General features: G+C 53.6%; 1 protein-coding gene across 8 annotated transcripts in view; it reads right to left on the bottom strand.

The window, feature by feature from the left end:
* Window positions 1-17,958, bottom strand: part of MTSS1 (MTSS I-BAR domain containing 1) — a 169,063-nt gene extending 151,105 nt beyond the window's left edge. For all 8 annotated transcript variants that reach the window (XM_051844799.2, XM_002710538.5, XM_008255894.4 and 5 more), the window contains exon 1: window positions 17,325-17,958. In XM_051844799.2, the coding sequence (XP_051700759.1) occupies window positions 17,325-17,396 (72 nt within the window). In that variant the 5' untranslated portion in view covers window positions 17,397-17,958. The remainder of the gene's footprint in view (window positions 1-17,324) is intronic.
* Between the last annotated feature and the right edge of the window lie 457 nt (window positions 17,959-18,415).

The raw sequence follows: 18,415 nt of genomic DNA on the forward strand, positions 1-18,415 counted from the left end.
GGTGCCAGACTGGATGGCTCCCCAGTGGTCACAGCTAAGGATGGCCCAAGCTATAGGACGTAGGATTGGACCTTCCCAAGGCCCTGCTGCCATCATCATTTAGCATCAGTTTTCTGCACAGTTGCTAGGTGCCAGGTATGCAAGCAGGCCCTCCTCAAGCTTCTACTTACATACCCATCCCCCGGGGGTCGTGTAAAATGCTGTTGTGATTTGCCCAGTCAGAGGTGGGGCCTGGGATTCTGCGTGTTTACCTATGCATTTTATTTTTTGCTTCTTTTATTTGAGAGGCAAAGAGACAGAGCTCCCATCTCCAAGTTCACTCCCCAAATGCTGTCAACAGTCGGGGCTGGGCCCAGCCAAAGTCAAGGGCCAGGCACTTGATCCAGGTGTCCCACCTGAGTGGTAAGGACCCAATTCCTCAAGCCATCACCTGCTGTCTCTTAGGGTGCACATTAGCAGGAAACTAGAAAACTGGAAGTGTAGCCAGGACTTGAACTCAGGGACTCCAACGCGGGATGTGGGCATCCCAAGTGGTGTCTTAACGGCCACACCCAGTGCCCACCCAGCCACGTGTTTCATGAGTGCTCCTGTTGCCGCTGCTGCCAGCCACACTGAGGGCACAGCCTGACTGGCAGCTTCATTACCTGCTCACAACAGTCTTTGAGGCAGGTGCTGGGGACACTAGAGCCCAAAGAGGTTGCCATGAAGTAGCTCAGGCTGGAATTTGAGGCCAGAAGTGTGACTGCAGTGCAGGTTACCCCGATTCTCGGAAGCAAAAGCAGTCAGACACATAATTCCAGTCTCCGGTCCCAACCGCCTCGGGGCTGCACAAAGTGGCTTGGACAGCACGCTGGGCCCCGCATTAGATCTGGGTTCTGTGGGAGTCCAGAAAAACCAGAGCAGGTGGCCAAACACATGTGCTGACAGCAACAGAGGCCCGGGGTGGGGACTACAAAGCCCCCCTAGAAATGGTCAGGAGCCTCGCTCACGAGTAAAAGAAAACAGAAAACAAAAAAACTCTGTGTAAAAAGAAACCCGACAGAAACACGCCGGAAATATTCACAGTTGCCATTACTCGTGCTACGATTACGGGTGATTTTGTCTCATGTCCAGGTGTTCTCTTGGACATTACTGCTGATCTTTTTTTTTTTTTTTTTAAGCTTTATGTATTTATCTGAAGGGTAGAATGACAGAGTGAGAGAGTGAAGGACAGAGGAAGGGTGGGAGGGAGGGAGGGAATCTTCCAGCCCCTGGTTCACTCCCCAAATGCCCGGCACAGGGCTGTGCCAGGAATTCCACCTGGGCCTCCCACATGGGATCTAAGCACTCAGGCCATCCAGTGCTGCCCCCAGGTACATTAGCAAGAAACTGGATGCGTGTGGAGCAGCTGGGACTCAAACTGGGCACTCCAACGTGCCATGCGGTGTCCCAAGCAGCAGCTTAAACCACTGGGCCAAATGCCCATCCCATAGTGACCTTCTCTGTAGCATCTTGGGCTGGTTATTGCCAACACGCCGCCTCCCCAGGTCTGCAGGAACCTTAAGCAGGGTGAGCATGAGGGATGCAGCCGACAGCACCACCCCTCTCTGTGTAGGCACAGCCCCTGCTGAGCTCAGACTCAGGGACACGAAAAGCAAACAAGCTTCGAGAAGAACCTGGCACCTCCTGCCCCAGCCAGAGCACAGTTAGACCCCTCGCTGCTTCAAGCACGAGGCAGAAATCCACTCGGCTTCCAGAAGTGGGTGTGCAGGATGATGGACAGGGCCTGTGAATGCCTGTCACAGCTCTGTCCCCCCAAACCACCCTTCCCCACCCCATCCTGCGAGATGAAGGGCTCCTAAGATCCTCAGATGAAAGGGCTGGGGTGAGCCCATCCATCATAAATACCATTCCTGGGCTTTTATTCTGATTGGGGCTTGCCTAATCCACTAATTACCCCTGTCCATCAAGCGGATGACAGCCTTGGGGATAATCAATGCTTGCTTCCTGGCCCGCCCACTCTCACCCACTTCCCAAGTGCACCAGTCATAAATGCGCCCATGAGAAAAGAAGATTTAACCACAAAAAAAAGCTCCCTCCTCACTTTTCCTCTGGTGGAGTGCTCCATTTGCAACATTCATACCTGGAGGAAGCCAGGGCTTAAAACTTTGCCTTTCTCCCGCCGTCCTAGGTTGGATGCCCACACTGCTTTGACACATGGGTGTGTCTCCACTTGAAATCGTACAAAGAACCAAGCCGACACGTCAACTGATCTTTGAGTCAACCGATCTTCGGAGCCAGCCCATTTTCTAAGGCCTCTGCCAGCAAGCATTCCTTGGCCCACCCTGAGCCGTCCAATAGGGTAGCCACTAGCCATATGAGGTTATTTAAACTGTCTCCATCACTCAGAAAGTTCAAAGGGACAGTGCTGGCCACTGTGGACCAGTTTCCAGGCACCCACAGTTCCAACGAGGCCTCTGGTTCCTTTTTTTTTTTTTTTTTTTTGTAGGATGGGTATGCTCCATACTCCACATTTCTTTGAAATGGACCAAGCCCCTCCCACTCTGTACACCAAATCCATCTAGTTCGCCTCTCCCCTCTCCTCTGCTTTCCACAGCTGCCGTATTTCATTTATCAGTTCAGATGTTCCCTGCCACCAAAAAAAGAGGCAAAGAGACAGGAAGTCACTGCCTGCCTTGCCAAGCGCCTACCACACACAGCCATCTGTGAGTCCAAACTGACCCCACAGAACTAGGCACTTCACGGAGGATAAAGGGCTTGTCCAACAACCCTGGGAGGGCCGTGGGTAGAACATTTAACACTTTCCCCAAACCACGGGGAAATACGGCTCAGAAAGGGGAGGTAGCCAGTCCCGGGACAGGGAAGGCTTTGCCCTCATCCACAGTTTACTGCATCCACAGCTCTTAACTTCGCCCAGCTCTTTCTACAAGGAAATCATTCCGTGGGTTTTCACCCAAGACTGACTGATCCTCCATATCTGGAAACCTAGGAAGTCAGTGTTTAACAAGGGGGCCAGCGTGTGGCACAGCTGGGAAAGCCGCTGCCTGGGACACCAGCACCCACATCGGGATGCTGAATCCCTGCCTACCCCACTTCCAGTCCAGCTCACTAATGCGCCTAGGGAAGTAGCGGAGGACGGCCCAAGTGCCTGTGTCTCTGCCGCCCGTGTGGGAGACCTGGATGGAGTTCCAGGCTCCTGGCTTCGGCCTGGCCCGGACCTGGCCGTCACAGCCATTTGGGGAGTGAACCAGAGGATGGATGATCTTTCTGTCTCTCCTTCTCTCTCTAACTCTGCCTTTCAAGTAAGTGAAAAATAAATTGTTTTTTAAAAATTAGATTAAATTAAATAGCCGGCTCACTAAGGTTAATCCTCTGCCTGTGGTGCCGGCATCCCATGTGGGCTCTGGGTTCTAGTCCCGGCTCTCCTCTTCCAGTCCAGCTCTCTGCTGTGGCCCGGGAAGGCAGTGGAGGATGGCCCAAGTGCTTGGGCCCCTGTACCCGCATGGGAGACCAGGAGGAAGCACCTGGCTCCTGGCTTCGGATCAGCATAGCTCCAGCCATAGTGGCCATTTGGGGAGTGAACCAATGGAAGGAAGACCTTTCTCTCTCTCTCTCTCTCTCTCTCTCTCTCTCTCACTATCTAACTCTATCTGTCAAGTAAATTTTTTTAAAAATTAGATTAAATTAAAACTCAATGTTTAAGACCTAACACAGGGGCTGGCTGCCTTTACCTAAGAATTCATAGGAAATGTCTGTGTGCATTTAAGCTTCCCCAGAACAATAAATATCCACCTCTTCTAACCTTTGTTCCAGTGTACAGAGGCCAAAGCTGTTGCTCCATTAGTTTGTTCCGTCTGCAAATATTCACATAAGCAAAATACTTGGAGCCCTGCACCCCCTACCCAGCCCCAAGCCCTACTCCCGTTACTCAGCAAATGCACCCCAGGACTCACTTCCCTTCCCTGGAAGGGCCCTCTCCGACTTGCCTGCACCCAACTCCGACACGGCATCTGCACTGCAGGGATCAGTGCCCCTCGGCTCCATCTCTCCGACACCCTGAAGAGACACGCAGGCAGCCAGGACCCAAGACGGAGCCACTCAACGACCTGAAGGTTATGCTCTACCCACTGACCAACCACAAACTCTCCCAGAGGGGCAGCTGATGAACCATCAAATCCCCCCCGGGACAGGCACTGGCCCTGCCACCTGGTGCACACCCGTGTGGTCTTCCATTAGCTCGAAACAGGTTTCCCCGTTGGGGCAAGGACAGTACCTCCTCCGTGAGCCCATCTCCCACCCCAGGCTACTAGGAACGGCACCCTGGTGGCGAGTGAAGAAGCAAGGGGCCACCAATGTCAAGGTGATAACTGTTTCTGTTGTCTGTGCAGCCCTGCCTTGTGTTATATTGGTGTCCTCTCATCGAATGTCACTCTCCTTGCCTGGACAGAGGGCCTGCTGGGCAACCATACTCGAGAGTCTAGAAGAACTGGTGTGGTCTGGTGGTTAACAGCATGACTGCAGGTCAGAGTGACCTTGGGCAAGGCACCTAATCACTGGGTGCCACCTTGTCTTCATCTATAAATGATGCTAATGGCAGTCCCCACCTTGAAGGATGGTTATGAGACCATGTGAAATAACCCAAGTGCTTAGAAGGGTGACTCACATGTAGAACTCAACACTGCTTTAGTGAGCCAATGAACGAGGCCAGTCACCCTGACTGGGGCGTTTAATGAGCACATACTACGCTCAGGCACTGAGAGAGTCGCAGCCCAGCAGAGATAAGAGGCCAGCATGTTGGCAGGGAAGCTGGTGAGGAACCCATCAATTGTACAGCCCTGGAGGACACCACACTCAAATACAGAGTACTAGAAGGCAGGGCTGGGTGAGCTGCCCCAAGTGGCAGATGCCTCACCTTGGTCTCAAAGGAGAAATGGGAATTTTCCTGGCAAAGAGGGAGGAAGGGAGGAAGCATACCTTGCAAAAGATAATCAGAAAGGGAAAGGAAGCCAAGGAGACGCTCTGCAGAGGCTCGGGGCTCTTTCTGTCTACCTGGAGGTATTCCAGGTGTGTGTGGCGCAGGGCCGGGGGCAGAGACATCACGGAGAGCCTTCCCACTCCATGGCTGCCGAGGAAGCTCTCGGCGGCTGGGGGGCCCGAGGGCCACCCCCACGTCCACCAACTCCTGGTGCGATCCCAGCGAGACCCACAGCGGATCAGCCAGCCACCTGCTGGAAGTATGGATTCTTGAGCCCCGTCCCAGATCCACATAAAGTCTCTGGGGCTGGGCCCTGGAAATCCGCATTGTGTCATGCTCCCCAGGGACATTCGTGTTGGCTAAGAATGACGTACAACAAGAACTGAGACTCAGCGCACGAGCTAAGATGTCACGGGTCTCTCTGAGCTCAGTTCCTCAGTCTCCTCAGTCCTCTTGTCTATGTCCAGCTCCTGCAGGAGTTACCCCTGGCAACCAGCACGCATACATGGGATGTGAACCCAGACACGACCCCCGGAATGCAGCTGGCAACGGGTCTCAAGAACCCTGAGAAGTGCAAACCTCAGGACCCAGGATGAATCCTTCAAGGGAAACCATCGATGTCCATCCACGTCTAGCTACAACACCAGGATATCCTCACTGCAGTGCTGCTCACAAGTACCGCAGAACTGGATGCCCAACACACGCGTGTAAGGACCTGGCTCCCCACCACAGGGCCCTTGCACGTATCCTCCCGTGCCTGGAACATTCTGCCCTCCACAGCCACACAGTTCCTAAGTCCTTTGCCCAAAGGTCACCTTCTCTGCAAGGCCCTCTCCAACCACTCCATTTAAAAACAGCAACACTGCCCCTGTTTTTCCCCACTGTGTAACCCTAACATACAAGACAACTGACTTACTCGGTTTGTTTGCCCCTGACCTGTGACCCCTAGAGTCCACTGGAACATCAAGGTCCAGGAGGGCTGACACCAGTGTTCACTCTGTTCACTGCTCTGCCCCCTGCACTTAGAACCTGAATACAAGAGTGCAGTCACTAAGACACACACAGGAGAAGGCAAGGACACTGGGCTGCGCCGTGAGAACAGAAATTGCTAACACAGTGCAGCCTGCGTGACCCTTTGTTTAAAATGTGTGAGCGCAACATAACCCACTTTGTAATCAAGTGGTTACGGGCAACTTTTATTTTTGACTTAATTGGAGTTTCGAGTTTTTCCTCCATTAACTTTATACTCCTTGCATAATCTTTGAGAAGTAATCCCTCATGAAATGCTCTCAAAACATCTGCTAGGTTTTTTTTTTTTTTTTAAGGAAAAAGCTGTCTCCTCCGTGAGTTAATTAGGGTGTTCCTAATTAAGGCCAGCACACATCAAAGAGGCCAGGTTCCAGGGGACGCGGCTCCGCAGAGGCCTCCAGGTCTCCTTGTGGTTGCAAGCCGACCTCGCTCCCTCCAGCAGTGGCTCAGGCCCAGGGCTCGGCCGTGGGCTACTCCTGGCGCTGCTCCCTGCTCCCTGCTTCCTACTGGGGTGCCTGCCGCAATTATTCAGGCCCAAGATCACATCCTGCTGTGGAGCTGGCTTTGAAGGTTTAGTAAACAGTCACTTCAAAACAAAGAGCGACCATTAAAGCAAACTCAAAGACTTCCTTAATGGCGAGAGCACCTCACAGCAGAGGGGCCCAGCCTCTGAACTAACACTGAGGTCTCCCAGGGAACTAATCCCCAACTATTTCCAGCCTCTGACTGCAAATACCTGCCCCGATCCTGTTCTGCACTCAGTCATGTGGGGTGCAGAGCCATTGCTGGGGCGACCCTTGACAGGAGGGGTTTCTCTGACCAAACAAACAAGGGTCGTGTGGTTGCCACGTAGGACCCCACTGCGCCCCACACACTTCCCTCCATGGCCAAGTTACAGGCACCTGCGGGTGAGCCAACCACCCCACCGTTTCGTGTCAATGGCTGAGTGGAAACAGGCAGGCCCAGGAGCCACCAGAAGCTGAGAGAGGAGCCTGGATCTCCGTGGGGTTTCTCTGGCTTATCCCAAGTCCTAAAGCAGGAGATAGAACAGCCACCAAAGAGACCAATGAAATACACCCATTATGGAATTTGAAAAGGAAATCCTAAGACAGCACACTGCGAGAGAAGAGCCCAGCCCGGTCCACGCCCTTATCCACCATGAATCCAGAGACGTGCTAACTTGCTGTAAGGGCAAATGGCTCAGTTCCCCTCTTCGTAAAACGGGAACAATCACAGTTAACCACCTCGCTGGGATGTCAGGAGACTAAATAACCCTCTTCAATGAGCGCTTCGCGTGGCAGACACACGAATACTCACTGAATCAGGAAAATAAAACTCAGTTCTCAGCTGGCAATCACCTAGACCAAACACGGCCAATTTTTTCCTCCCACCTCAAATGGAAACCAGAGGCCCTTCCCAGAGTCCCCAGGGAATCTTGGGCTGACTCCTGTCACGGCACAAGTCGCATTGGATTCTGGTTTCTTGCCCGCCTCTCTGACCCAGCAAGCAACCTCAGGTCAGCGGTGAGTCTGTCCGCAAGTGGGTCTCTAGAGCGGGCACGCTGCCCTACTTCTTGAACACATGTACTGTGTTCTCTCAAGTCACTTACACGGTGCAAGTGGAATGGCGCTGCACCCCTCTCTGCTGTGTTATCAAAGCAAAACACAGTTTGCTTGTATTTTCCAAGACAGGAGTGCTGCTACGGCGGGGTTCTCCACCAGGAATCACAGGGCGAGTAGCCACCATCCGATCCGCTTGGGACCGGAAGTGTTTCAGATCTCAGATTTTAGAATATGTGCCTAGACAGACTTGTCCTGTTGGGCACCCCTGATCCAAAAACCTGAAGTGTGGAAAGTGCTCCGAAGGCAGCAGCTTGCTGAGTCAGACTTCCCAGCATTTGGGATTAGGATGCACACCTTGCACTAGGACAGCGCAGACACACACAGGGCATTTATTCTGCGTAAACTCCACACTAGCATGTACTTTCTCAGGTAATACTCCAAAACGTTTAAGAGCAAGGTGTAATTCCCCCTCCTTATTCTACAGATAAGACTGGCCCAGAGGCATGGAGCTGGGAAGTGGCAGAGCCAGGCTTCAAAGCCAAGGCCAACTACTCTTTAAGGCGGATTGCGATAAACCCCTGGCAGAACCAGCAAGCGAGGGGATCCACCTTAGAGGGAAGTCACCAGACCACGAGGGAACTTTCTGGTGGGGTCTTGAAGGGTGAGAAAGACATCCCACAGGAAGCAATGGTGGGGACGGACAAAGCATGAGGGTGAGGCACACAGGATGTGTTTCAGGAAGCCAAGCAGTGCAAGATGTGGGGCACTGGACACGCAGCAGGCCAAGGAGGTGCGGTCAGATCTCAGGGACAGAAGTGCAGGTAGGAAGAGCCCCCAGGAAGCCGCTGCCACAGGGCAAGCCGGAGGCAAGCTGAGGAGGAAGCCCTAAGGACAGCTCCTACAGAGCAGCTCTTCTCTCCCTCTCCCCCAGCCTCTGTCTAAAGACTTTCCTTTTCCTTCAAGCATTAAAATGAATGCCCTGAGGACCCTATACAGGCCTCCCCTCTCCCTATAAACAGACTTGGGAGATCTGCAAATAGAGAAATGGAATGCAAACAGGCCCTCCAGGGCCAGACTGATGACTGCTGCAAATGAACTCAGAGGTGATTCACTCAGCAAGGGGACAACTGCCCTTCTTCAGTTCCTGTAAGTTCACAGCAAGCTCTAAACCCAGCTCTGCAAAGGGTAGGGTAGCGTTTCCCCTAAGACGTGGTAGAGGTCATTGCCACGTGGGTTTGAAGACAGCAAAAGACTTCGTTCCTAAATCTACAGGACAGAATGTAAAAGCACAGGTGTAAAGGCAGGGTGTGTGTGCCGGCCCTGAAAACCTTCCCAAGCAACAGCTCATTTCGCAATCCTCACAACGGCCTGAGAAGGCGGGTCCGCACTTCCTTAGACCCATTTTCCAGAAGGGGAAACCGAAGCTAGGAGAGATTAAGGAACTTGTGTGCAGGATTCGAAATGGGATCGCTTCCACACCCAGGTCTATGGGAGGGGTTTCCAGGCATGTAGAAGGCGGGCAGGAAGCTGTGTTACAAAACAAGCACACTATTTTTATGTAGATGTATGTTACAGATCTACACTTTCAACAGGGGAGCCCCGGGCCACAGGTGCTGTAAGGCCGGCAGCCACAAAACACACCAAACACCCCAAACAACGGAGTCAGGGGGCGGGTTTACTGTGGGGCGGGGGAAGCCCAACAGGCTTGGGGGAGAGGTCGAGAGGGTAAGAGAGAGGAGGAGAGCCTGAGAGAGAGAGATCAAGAGAGCACCCGTTGGGAACAGCTCCTGTTAAAACCTTTGCAGGGGGTGTGGTGTTGGGGGTGGGGGGTGGGCAAGGAAGTAGGAGCAGGGAATCCCACTAGGGTGGGGGTGGAGTGGACACCTGTGGTTGGGACATGTGGTCACCTGGCTTCCAGCAATGACGGGGTGGGGGTGGGGGAACTAGAGCCTAGGATGGTATTGGGGCATAGATGGCACCACAGACAAGACTGTGCCATTTTACTAACAGGTGTTGATTTACATTTTAAAAAACTACAGTGGATAAAATTAAATATTCCATTCCTTGGTCACATCAGCCACATCACACTTACTCAGCGGTCACAGGTGGCTAGGGGCTGATGCATTTTGACTATTTCCATCGCTGGGGAAAACTGTACTGAACAGAACTATTACAGAGCAACAGAAAACACAAAATATTTGAGGATGCTTTTGTTGCTGTGTATTTTTATTCTGCTACCTATTTGAAGTCTCACTGTAATTTGTTTTGAATCATTTGAATTGTGGCAAAATGCACATAAAACTTACCATCCACACCACACAGTTTGGCATACACTGCTGTACAATCAACTGAAGTTCCTTTTACCCAGGCTTAGGGTAAGATGGAGAGAACACTTTGAAGGGCTGGAACTAGGCGAGAAGAAGCCTTAGAGCTCCATGGCTCTCAGCCCTGGCTACGCACAAGATAGCCCCAAGCGCTTTCCAAAATCCTACCTCCCAGGCCGTCTCCAAAGCACTGAATCAGAACATCTGGGTGGTGGAGTCCAGGCATCAGGGTCCTTATGCTCCAGGGAACCCAAGGGGCAGGGCCCTTCCCCGTAGCCAGGCCCCTTCTACCCAAATAGGACGGAACACCTGCCCAGAACCTCCCCCTCTGGCCAGACCCACTCCTCCAGCCTCTGGAAACCTCTGCCGTGTGGCAGGTGCCAGTGAAGGGAGTCACAGACACCTGTCACCCACCCCCAGGGCTCAGGAGACTGCTGCCACCAAGCAGCAGATACTTTTCCCGCTGGCCAATTCTTGGAGGGGAAGAAAGCAAATAAAAGGCACACAGTTCAAAAGGCACTCGATTTTTTTTTTCGCCCACTTAAACCAGACAGGAAAAGAAAAAACACTTAGAAACTATGACCAAGGGCCTCTATGCCAAGAATCAGCACGGATGGAGTTCTCTTGGCGAGCCCATCGACTTCTCCAAACACAGACATGTAACGCCCCTCCTGACGCGACCCCGACTGCAGGCTGGCTACCGGGACATAATTAACCACAGAAAGCTTTCTACGAGAGAGTTCCAGGGCTGGGCACAAAGTGAGATCAAGGTAGGGAGTTCTTGGAGGAGCCAAATGAACTTTGGGTGAACCTGGTTAAGTCATAGGATCCTGGAGAGGGAGGGGGTGGTCCAGCTTGCACATTCACCAGGCATGGGGACCAAGGACTCCAGCCCCTATGACCAGTCACTAAGATGACTCCACGGGCTTTGTGTGGGGACAAGGGTGATGGCCCAAAGTTCTCTGTGTGCTCTGCACACCCAGGGGAACAAGAGAAAGGGGATGCCAACCTGTTGGTTGGAGAAGATTGGTAAAAAGAAGAAGGAAGCCACAATACGAGGATGCATCGTAATTACCCGATTTCCAGCTGGAAACTCACCCCGGCACCTCCAGTTCAAGTTCACGTCCCCATGCCAGCTCTGAGCTAGGAGCACAGGGACAGACCCAGCTCCTTCAGGTCAGTGAAACACTGTTGTCTAGAAATAAACCCACACCTTCCCCTCCCCTCGGCTAAGGAGCTCCAGCGTTAGGGTCAGATGGGTGTGACTACCACCATGGCCTTAGGTCACTGAATCGCTCCCAAGTCTAGTTTTCCCATCTGTAATGTGGGGCGGCTGTGAGGACGACAGGAAATGACGCACGCGAGGTCCTTAGCACAACTGCCTGGCACACTGCAGGGCCTCACCAAGTCCCTTCCTGGCCCCTGTTCACCGCGTGCAAGGAATACCGAGCACCTACCACAGGCCAAATGGCACTAGAGGGTAAAACAGGCACCTCCAAACCACTCAGCAGCTGATGGGAGGGAGGTGGGAAACGCAGAGAAGGCGTGGCCGGCTCTGCTTGGATTCCGTAGCAGGGACTCAGCTGAAACCTGCAGTCACCACAGATTCAGGGTCAAAGCTCCACAATCAAACACAGCGGCCTTCTCACTGCCCCGCCAATTCATTACCTTTGGTTGCCCCTCCCGTCGGCACCTCACAAGGCCCTATCGATGGTGCAGTCTGCACATCTGAGTTGAACAGTTCAAGGCTCCCTTTAAGGAGCGCCAAATACATCATGTCTGATGTTCTGGGCAGCTCAGTCTGTCCTTGGTTTTTGTTTTGGTTTGGGGAGTGATGTCTTTGTTTCTGTACAGGTGTGGGTTTCTGGGGAGAACTCAAAATGATCTCATTTTTCCATAGCCAATTTGTCTCTAGAAGGAATCTCGCCAGCTCTCGCCCATCCCCAAGAAGACAGAAAAGCCAAGATGAAAACCTTAAGATAAAGCATCTAACGGATCGACAGTTTCACCCTTTTCTCCCCCCAGGTATTTCAGCCACCTCCAATGAGCAAGCCTGATCAATGATCACTTCAGCTTTCTCCTTTCCACTACAGAGATGCAAGACGCAGAAGCAGGGATCAAAGGGCGACAGGCCAGCAGCTGGGAGAAGACACAGCACACTTAGGACGTATTCATATTTAAAAAAAAAAAAAAAAATCCACCGCTTGTCTGAAAGGCAAATATAACTGGAAATTCTGTGTTTTATCTCCCTGCAGCCAGTCCGGAGCCTGACGCCCAATAAATAGGAGCACTGTAGAATGAGTACATAGGACTCCAGCGGGAACAGGGTGACAGGCGAACCAGGCCAAATCCCAGCACAGCTTTCCTAGGAAAGACTCCCTTCCCTGTTCAGGCCATGGGAAATGCAGAATCTCAGAACAGAAGGACCTACAGCACCAAGCACCAAGAACTAAACAATTTGATTAAATAGGATATATACAGGGTTTTCCCATGGAAACGCTCAGCCCAAAAATGACTTCATAACAAGACTTGTAACTGAGACACCAAAAAGACTGATCCGTATGGAAGCAGCCCTGGACCCCTGCGTGGGCACCCACTCTAGGTGCTTCTCTGCTGCCTACTTTATGACATCTTTCCTTCTTCTCCCAGGGCCCCAAAACGAGGAAGCCATAAAACCCTGGCCAAACACGACCATTTGTTAAGAGAAAAACCAACACGGGGCCCATCTGTCCTTCCCAGGGGCTCCACTTGTCCTGCTTTATGTGGCTGACAGCCTGCACACAGAACAGCCCACCTCCCTCGGAGCCTGGAGCTCCTGGCTGCACCACATCCTGTGACCTTATCTGCCAACAGACCACTGCATAAGGAGCTCTCCAACACCAGGGCCTGACATGGTAGGCCCTCAACAAGCACCGAGGAAGAGAACATTTTTTAAGATGTATTTATTTATGGCCGGCACCGTGGCTCACTAGGCTAATCCTCCGCCTGCGGCGCTGGCACACCAGGTTCTAGTCCCGGTTGGGTCGCTGGATTCTGTCCTGGTTGCTCCTCTTCCAGTCCAGCTCTCTGCTGTGGCCCGGGAGTGCAGTGGAGGATGGCCCAAGTGCTTGGGCCCTGCATCTGCATGGGAGACCAGGAGGAAGCACCTGGCTCCTGGCTTCAGATCGGCACAGCGCGCCGGCTACAATGCATCGGCTGTAGCGGCTACTTGGAGGGTGAACCAATGGAAAAAGAAGACCTTTCACACTCACTCTCTCTCTCTCTCTCTCTCTAACTCTGCCTGTCAAAAAATAAATAAATAAATAAATATTATGTATTTATTTGAAAGTCAGAGTTATAGAGGAGAGGCAGAGGCAGAGAGAGAGGTCTTCCATCCACTGGTTCACTCCACAAATGACCACAATGCACAGGACTGGGCCAGACCAAAGCCAGAAGCCAGGAGCTTCATCTGAGTCTCCCATGTGAGCACAGGGGCCCAAGCACTTGGGCCATCTTCTGCTGCTTTTCCAGGTGCATTAGCAGAGAGCTAGATTGGAAGTGGAACAGCTGGGACTCAGTCGGCACCCGTATGGGACGTAGGCACTGTGGCAGTGGTTTTACCTGTTATGCCATAGCCCCTGCCCCAAAACTTTTCAACAAGAACCCAAGGCAGTGATAAGATACCAACCCTGCCGCCATTAGTCATTATCTAATTGCCCAGTTTACCCACATTCTCCCATCATTTGATAAGTGAGAGGACGGTATCACAAGTGCTTCCAACCACAGAAAGATGTCGATGGAATCCAGTAAGTCTTTTCAGCAGTTCTAATTTTAGGCAGAACTTAGGAGAGAGGATACTGGTGGTTGACAGAGGCAGGGGTGATGGGGAAGAACAGAACAAGGCCCCCATTCTGCTCAGCACAGGTGCAGGTAACAGGACACCCCTGTCTAAAGTGACACGTGGCACGGAGAACTCAGGTGCAGTGGGTTGAGTTTTTGCCCTGATCACATTATATAACCCCAAATACACTCTCCTAACCTCGCACAAAGTCCTCAGTTTGGCTTCTGACGTGCTGATGTTTGAGCAACATGGCTGGAGAAAATATTTGATTTTAGCAAAGCCTTTTAAATAATTAACTTGAGTTAAAAAAGAGAGAGACAGAGAGAGAAAAAACATCTACAGGGTGAGCAGCCCTCAAGTTGGACCAGCGAACTCTCCTTGTTCTTAAAAATTGCTCAAACATCACCAAATTTGAGGCTGGCTCATTCACTTCACAGCCACAATACCTCTCTACTGTTTGCAGGTTTTAACCCTTCCTTCCCAGGGACCAGACGGAAAGACCCAAGACTCCAGGAGCTCCCTAACACCGGAAGGCAGTCCACAACCACTGCCAGGCTCCCAGATGTTCTAGCCACGGGCCCCTCCCTCGGGCCACATGAACATCTTGTCTCCCCTGTGGTTTGGGGCCGTCTCCCATCAGAAAGTCTTGTCTGAGGATTTACGTGGCTAGAAAGAAGGGCCGCCACGAAGCCACGTTGCACACCACCACTCCTTAGCGACCACCACCACAGCAGGATGGACGGAAGGGAAAAACACCAGCTTTCCTCTCCCAAGGAACCAGTGAATTATTTAACAGCTCTTTCCTTTACATCGTGCTGGATCCCAACAGATGAAAAGTGAGGACTACTTCTCTCCCTGGGAAAAGGCCCAAGCACGCACCTCAGGCCGAGGAAGAGCCCCTGGAAGAAAGCCCTGAGTGTGCTCTCTGGCTATTCCACGTCCCAAGGTTCTTTGCTTTGGGAAGATGGATGGTGCCAGGCCTTGAAAGTCCTCCATTTTTGTTGTTTTCCTTTTCTCTCCAAAGAGGAAACTGACTCCCTTCCTGTGCTGTTGTTCATTTTGGAGACTCAAATGCTACTAATAAGAGCCATTTTCTCACCCAAATCCAGCATCACTCTAAGAAAATAACCTACAAATGTTACTGAAATGGCATTCTAAATGGTTCTCCAGCATTTTCACTGCTCCCTCAAAGCAAACAGAAAAGAGAGCAAACACCACCATTGGAGTTTCAAGAAGAAAAGGCGAGGATAAGCCGGTCATTAGAAAGTCTGCTGGCTTCAGAGAGTAAAAACTGACTTTTATTGCTGATGACTTCATAGCTCTGCACACTAAACACTACTTATCCGATGTGCCCCAATTTGAAAATTTTTTAATTCCCTCTTAAAATGCCTCTGCCCCTCTAATCCAGGAAGAAAATGCAATTTTAAAAAATACGCAATTGTCTTCTGCATAAACACCCCCTCCTCACTTTCTCCTTATCTCTCTGCTCCTGCTGAACCCAACATATAGGTTAGACTTCCCTTTTACCGCCAAAACAACACAAGCAAACAAAAATCTCTCGACCAAATGCCTTCCCAAAGGATGTTGAACAGACCCCCTAACTGAAAAGGGAAAGAACTCAGGATCCGCATACTGTAGACTCAGCACTGATGGGGCATTGAGTAAGCAGTCTTTATTTTTAACTGGCAGCTTGTGGGAGGGAGTGGTAAAACAGGCCACCCTGGCACCCAGGGGTCCCCGGGCACCGGATGGCAGGTGGAAGGCAGAAGAGCCTGCCCTTTGGGAAGGATCCCCTTCTGAAGAGCTTTGGATTCAAACCAGTGCATGAGAAGACGCCAAGCTGGATTCCGGATTAAAGAACAAAGAGAAAAAAAACTCCAAGTGTGGTCACTCTGGGACTGCAGTGAGCACACTGCTTAGATCCCTGGGTTCCTGGTCACCTCCGAGGGACTGGGAACATCAATTTATCCCCTCAAACAGACACACACACACACAAGCAGCTTTCCCAATCCATCTCAAATCCCTCCCCTGCAGGTCAGAAGCCACCATTGTGCCTCCCATCAAATCCTGTTTGACTATAAGGCGTGTGGAATTTAAGTTAACAATAAATACCCGGGCCTGAGGAAGGGGCCCAGATCTTTGTCTCTCAAGAGCACGTCAACAACTCAATGTGGATTGGGGGCAAAGGAATGAAAGGGGCCGTCTTTGAACAGGGACTAATCCATCTAATTCCAAGGGGCTGGATTAGAGGCATTCCTGGGCAAGCAGGGTCTGGCTGCAAGCTTAGGCTACGGGATGTCCATTTCTGACAAAAGGCATGGCAGGATCTGTGGAAGGATTTCAGAATGCACTAGCCCAGGATGGAGGCACCTTGGGAAAGTTCACCCTGGGTGAGGTGGCAGTTGTCCTAACCGGGGAGGCAGGCCGTGACAGCTGAGCATTCCTTCCTGCCTCCAGTCCATCTCGGAGGCCCAGAGCCTCTCCAAACCTTACACTTCATCAGACAAAAGCTCCTCCAGGCGCCAGGCAGCGGCTGAAGAGGGGCTGTCCACACCCACTGGCGGCCAGCCTTCCAAATCTGCCCACTCTTTGGACGTGGAGCTTTTAATTAAACACCACCTCCCCAGATCTGTTGAGGCAAACTGGGGCTGGGCTAGAGCCAAAGAGAAGCTCCCTAAATACACATGGAAAAAAAAAATTCCCCCACCCCACCGCCCTCAATTCCCACCTCCGGTTAGCTCCCAAGGCCGGTTTTATTTCCCTGGATAAGAAACACCCAGCCCTGGTCTATCTCCCTGCACCAGATAATCCACATCCGAGGATCGGGTTATCTCCAGTCCCACCCTTTGCAGGAAAAAGCCAGAGAGTCGTTCCCCGCCCCCAACACACACGCGCGCGCGTGCACACGCACACACAATCTTCACAACCCTTCCCAGAGAAAACCTGGAGTGGGGTGTGTGCGTCTCCAGGGGAGGGTGAGCCCGCGCCACACAGTTATTCAGGGGGTCCCCGATCTTGCCTTCGGCCAGGGAGCTCAGTTTAGGGGCCCCGGCCAGGTTGCCCTGGGAACTTCTGCCTGGCACCCCCAGGGAGGGCCAAGGGGAGGCATGCACAGCCTCACCAGCTCCGAACAAGCCCGATTCGTAACTAATTTGTGCAGACTGCCCGACTCCAGGTAGACCTGACAGCCAAGGAGGAAGAAAAGGGGGGCCTTGCCCCCGATTTCCCAGGCCGTGGGACTCCTTCCTACGGCCAGGTAGTCCCCATCCCGTGCCCGGGGGAATCAGGTGTCCGCCTCCGCCGGTCCGAGACACTCAGTCCAGGGACACACAATGGAAAAACTTGAAGCCGAGGCCTTGAAGCCCCCAGGGGAACGAGACGTGCCGCCCCCTGGGACAATGAGCCGGGAGGTGGCAGGGGGGAACAGGGCTCCCCGCGAGAAGCCGCCCGCCCGGTGACCCAGCCGGGCCCGCAGCAGCGACCCCGGGCGAGCAGGTGCCACTCGGGCCGCGGAGCTCCCGCAGGTGGCCGGCGGCCGCGGCGCAGGCACGGGCGCCGGCGGGAGGCGAGGTCTGCGCGCGGCGGTGGCCGCAGCCGCGCCCCCGGCGTCCTACCTTCATGTCGCTGATGATGGTCTGGAAGAGGCCTCCGAGCGCGCTGCATTCCTTCTCAATCACAGCCTCCATTTTCCCGGCGCCGGCTAGCAGAGGACACACTGGCGGGGCGGCTGCTCACCGCGGGGAACTGCGCCCTCCGAGCGACCCACCTCCACCTCGCGGCCGCTCCTGCAGAGGCGACGGAGCGCACGAGGCCGCCTGTTCTCGGCCCCAAATAATAACGAGAATCTTAAAACGCCAAAGCGCCCCGCGGGGAGACTCGCCTACATGCAGCGCTGGGCTCCCGGCCTTGAAAATGCCCGGAGCAGACTGACAATCAGGCCACCGCTGGTGCCCACGACGGAAACGGCAAAGCCCATCTTGGTGCAGAGAAAAGCGCCCGCTGACTCGGGGCCAGCGCCCTTTCAAAACGAAAGCGTTTTCAGATGGAATCAAAAATAGGTTTTGAAATTTAAAAAACAAAAGAGGGAGAAATCGCCCTCCCAACAGCCGCGCGCGGGTCCGCTCGGGGCGCCCGGATCTGTTGCTCGCAGCCGCGGCCGCCGCCTCCTTTTCACTCCTGCGCGCCCGGCCCCACGCTCGCTCTGGCTGGGCTCCCGGGGACGGTCGGAGGGGCGCGCGCGCGCTCGCGGCTGTGCGTCCGCCGCGCGGGGGCGCGAGGAGGACGCGCGCTCGTGGCCGTCGCGCGCGGGCGGGGCTGGGAGCGCGCGCGCGCGCGCCGCAGAGAGCGGGGCGGAGAGCAGGCGGGTGGCGCCGGGCGCGAAGCGTCCCTTCAGGCGCGCCTCAGCACCTTCCTCCCCGGGCGCCTGTTGCGGCGCGGAGAGGCGTGTCAGCCCTTCGCCGGCCGAAGGCCCACCATGGCTGCGGCCGCTCTCTGGGGACTGGCAGGGGGTGGCCCGCAGAGCCCTGCGCCCGGCGGGGCGGGAGAGCCGCAGCTGCGAGCGCAGCCTTCTGGGGAGAGGCCGGTCCTGCGATGTCCATTACGGCGCCGCCCGTGGCCAAACAGCTGAATCGGGAGCGTTCGGGGGCGTTTCCTGCAGTGGGCTGCGGAGTTCGATAAAGTTGCAGGATGCGGGGGCAGCGGATTG

Source organism: Oryctolagus cuniculus, chromosome 6, assembly GCF_964237555.1.
Source record: "Oryctolagus cuniculus chromosome 6, mOryCun1.1, whole genome shotgun sequence".
Lineage (NCBI taxonomy): Eukaryota > Metazoa > Chordata > Mammalia > Lagomorpha > Leporidae > Oryctolagus > Oryctolagus cuniculus.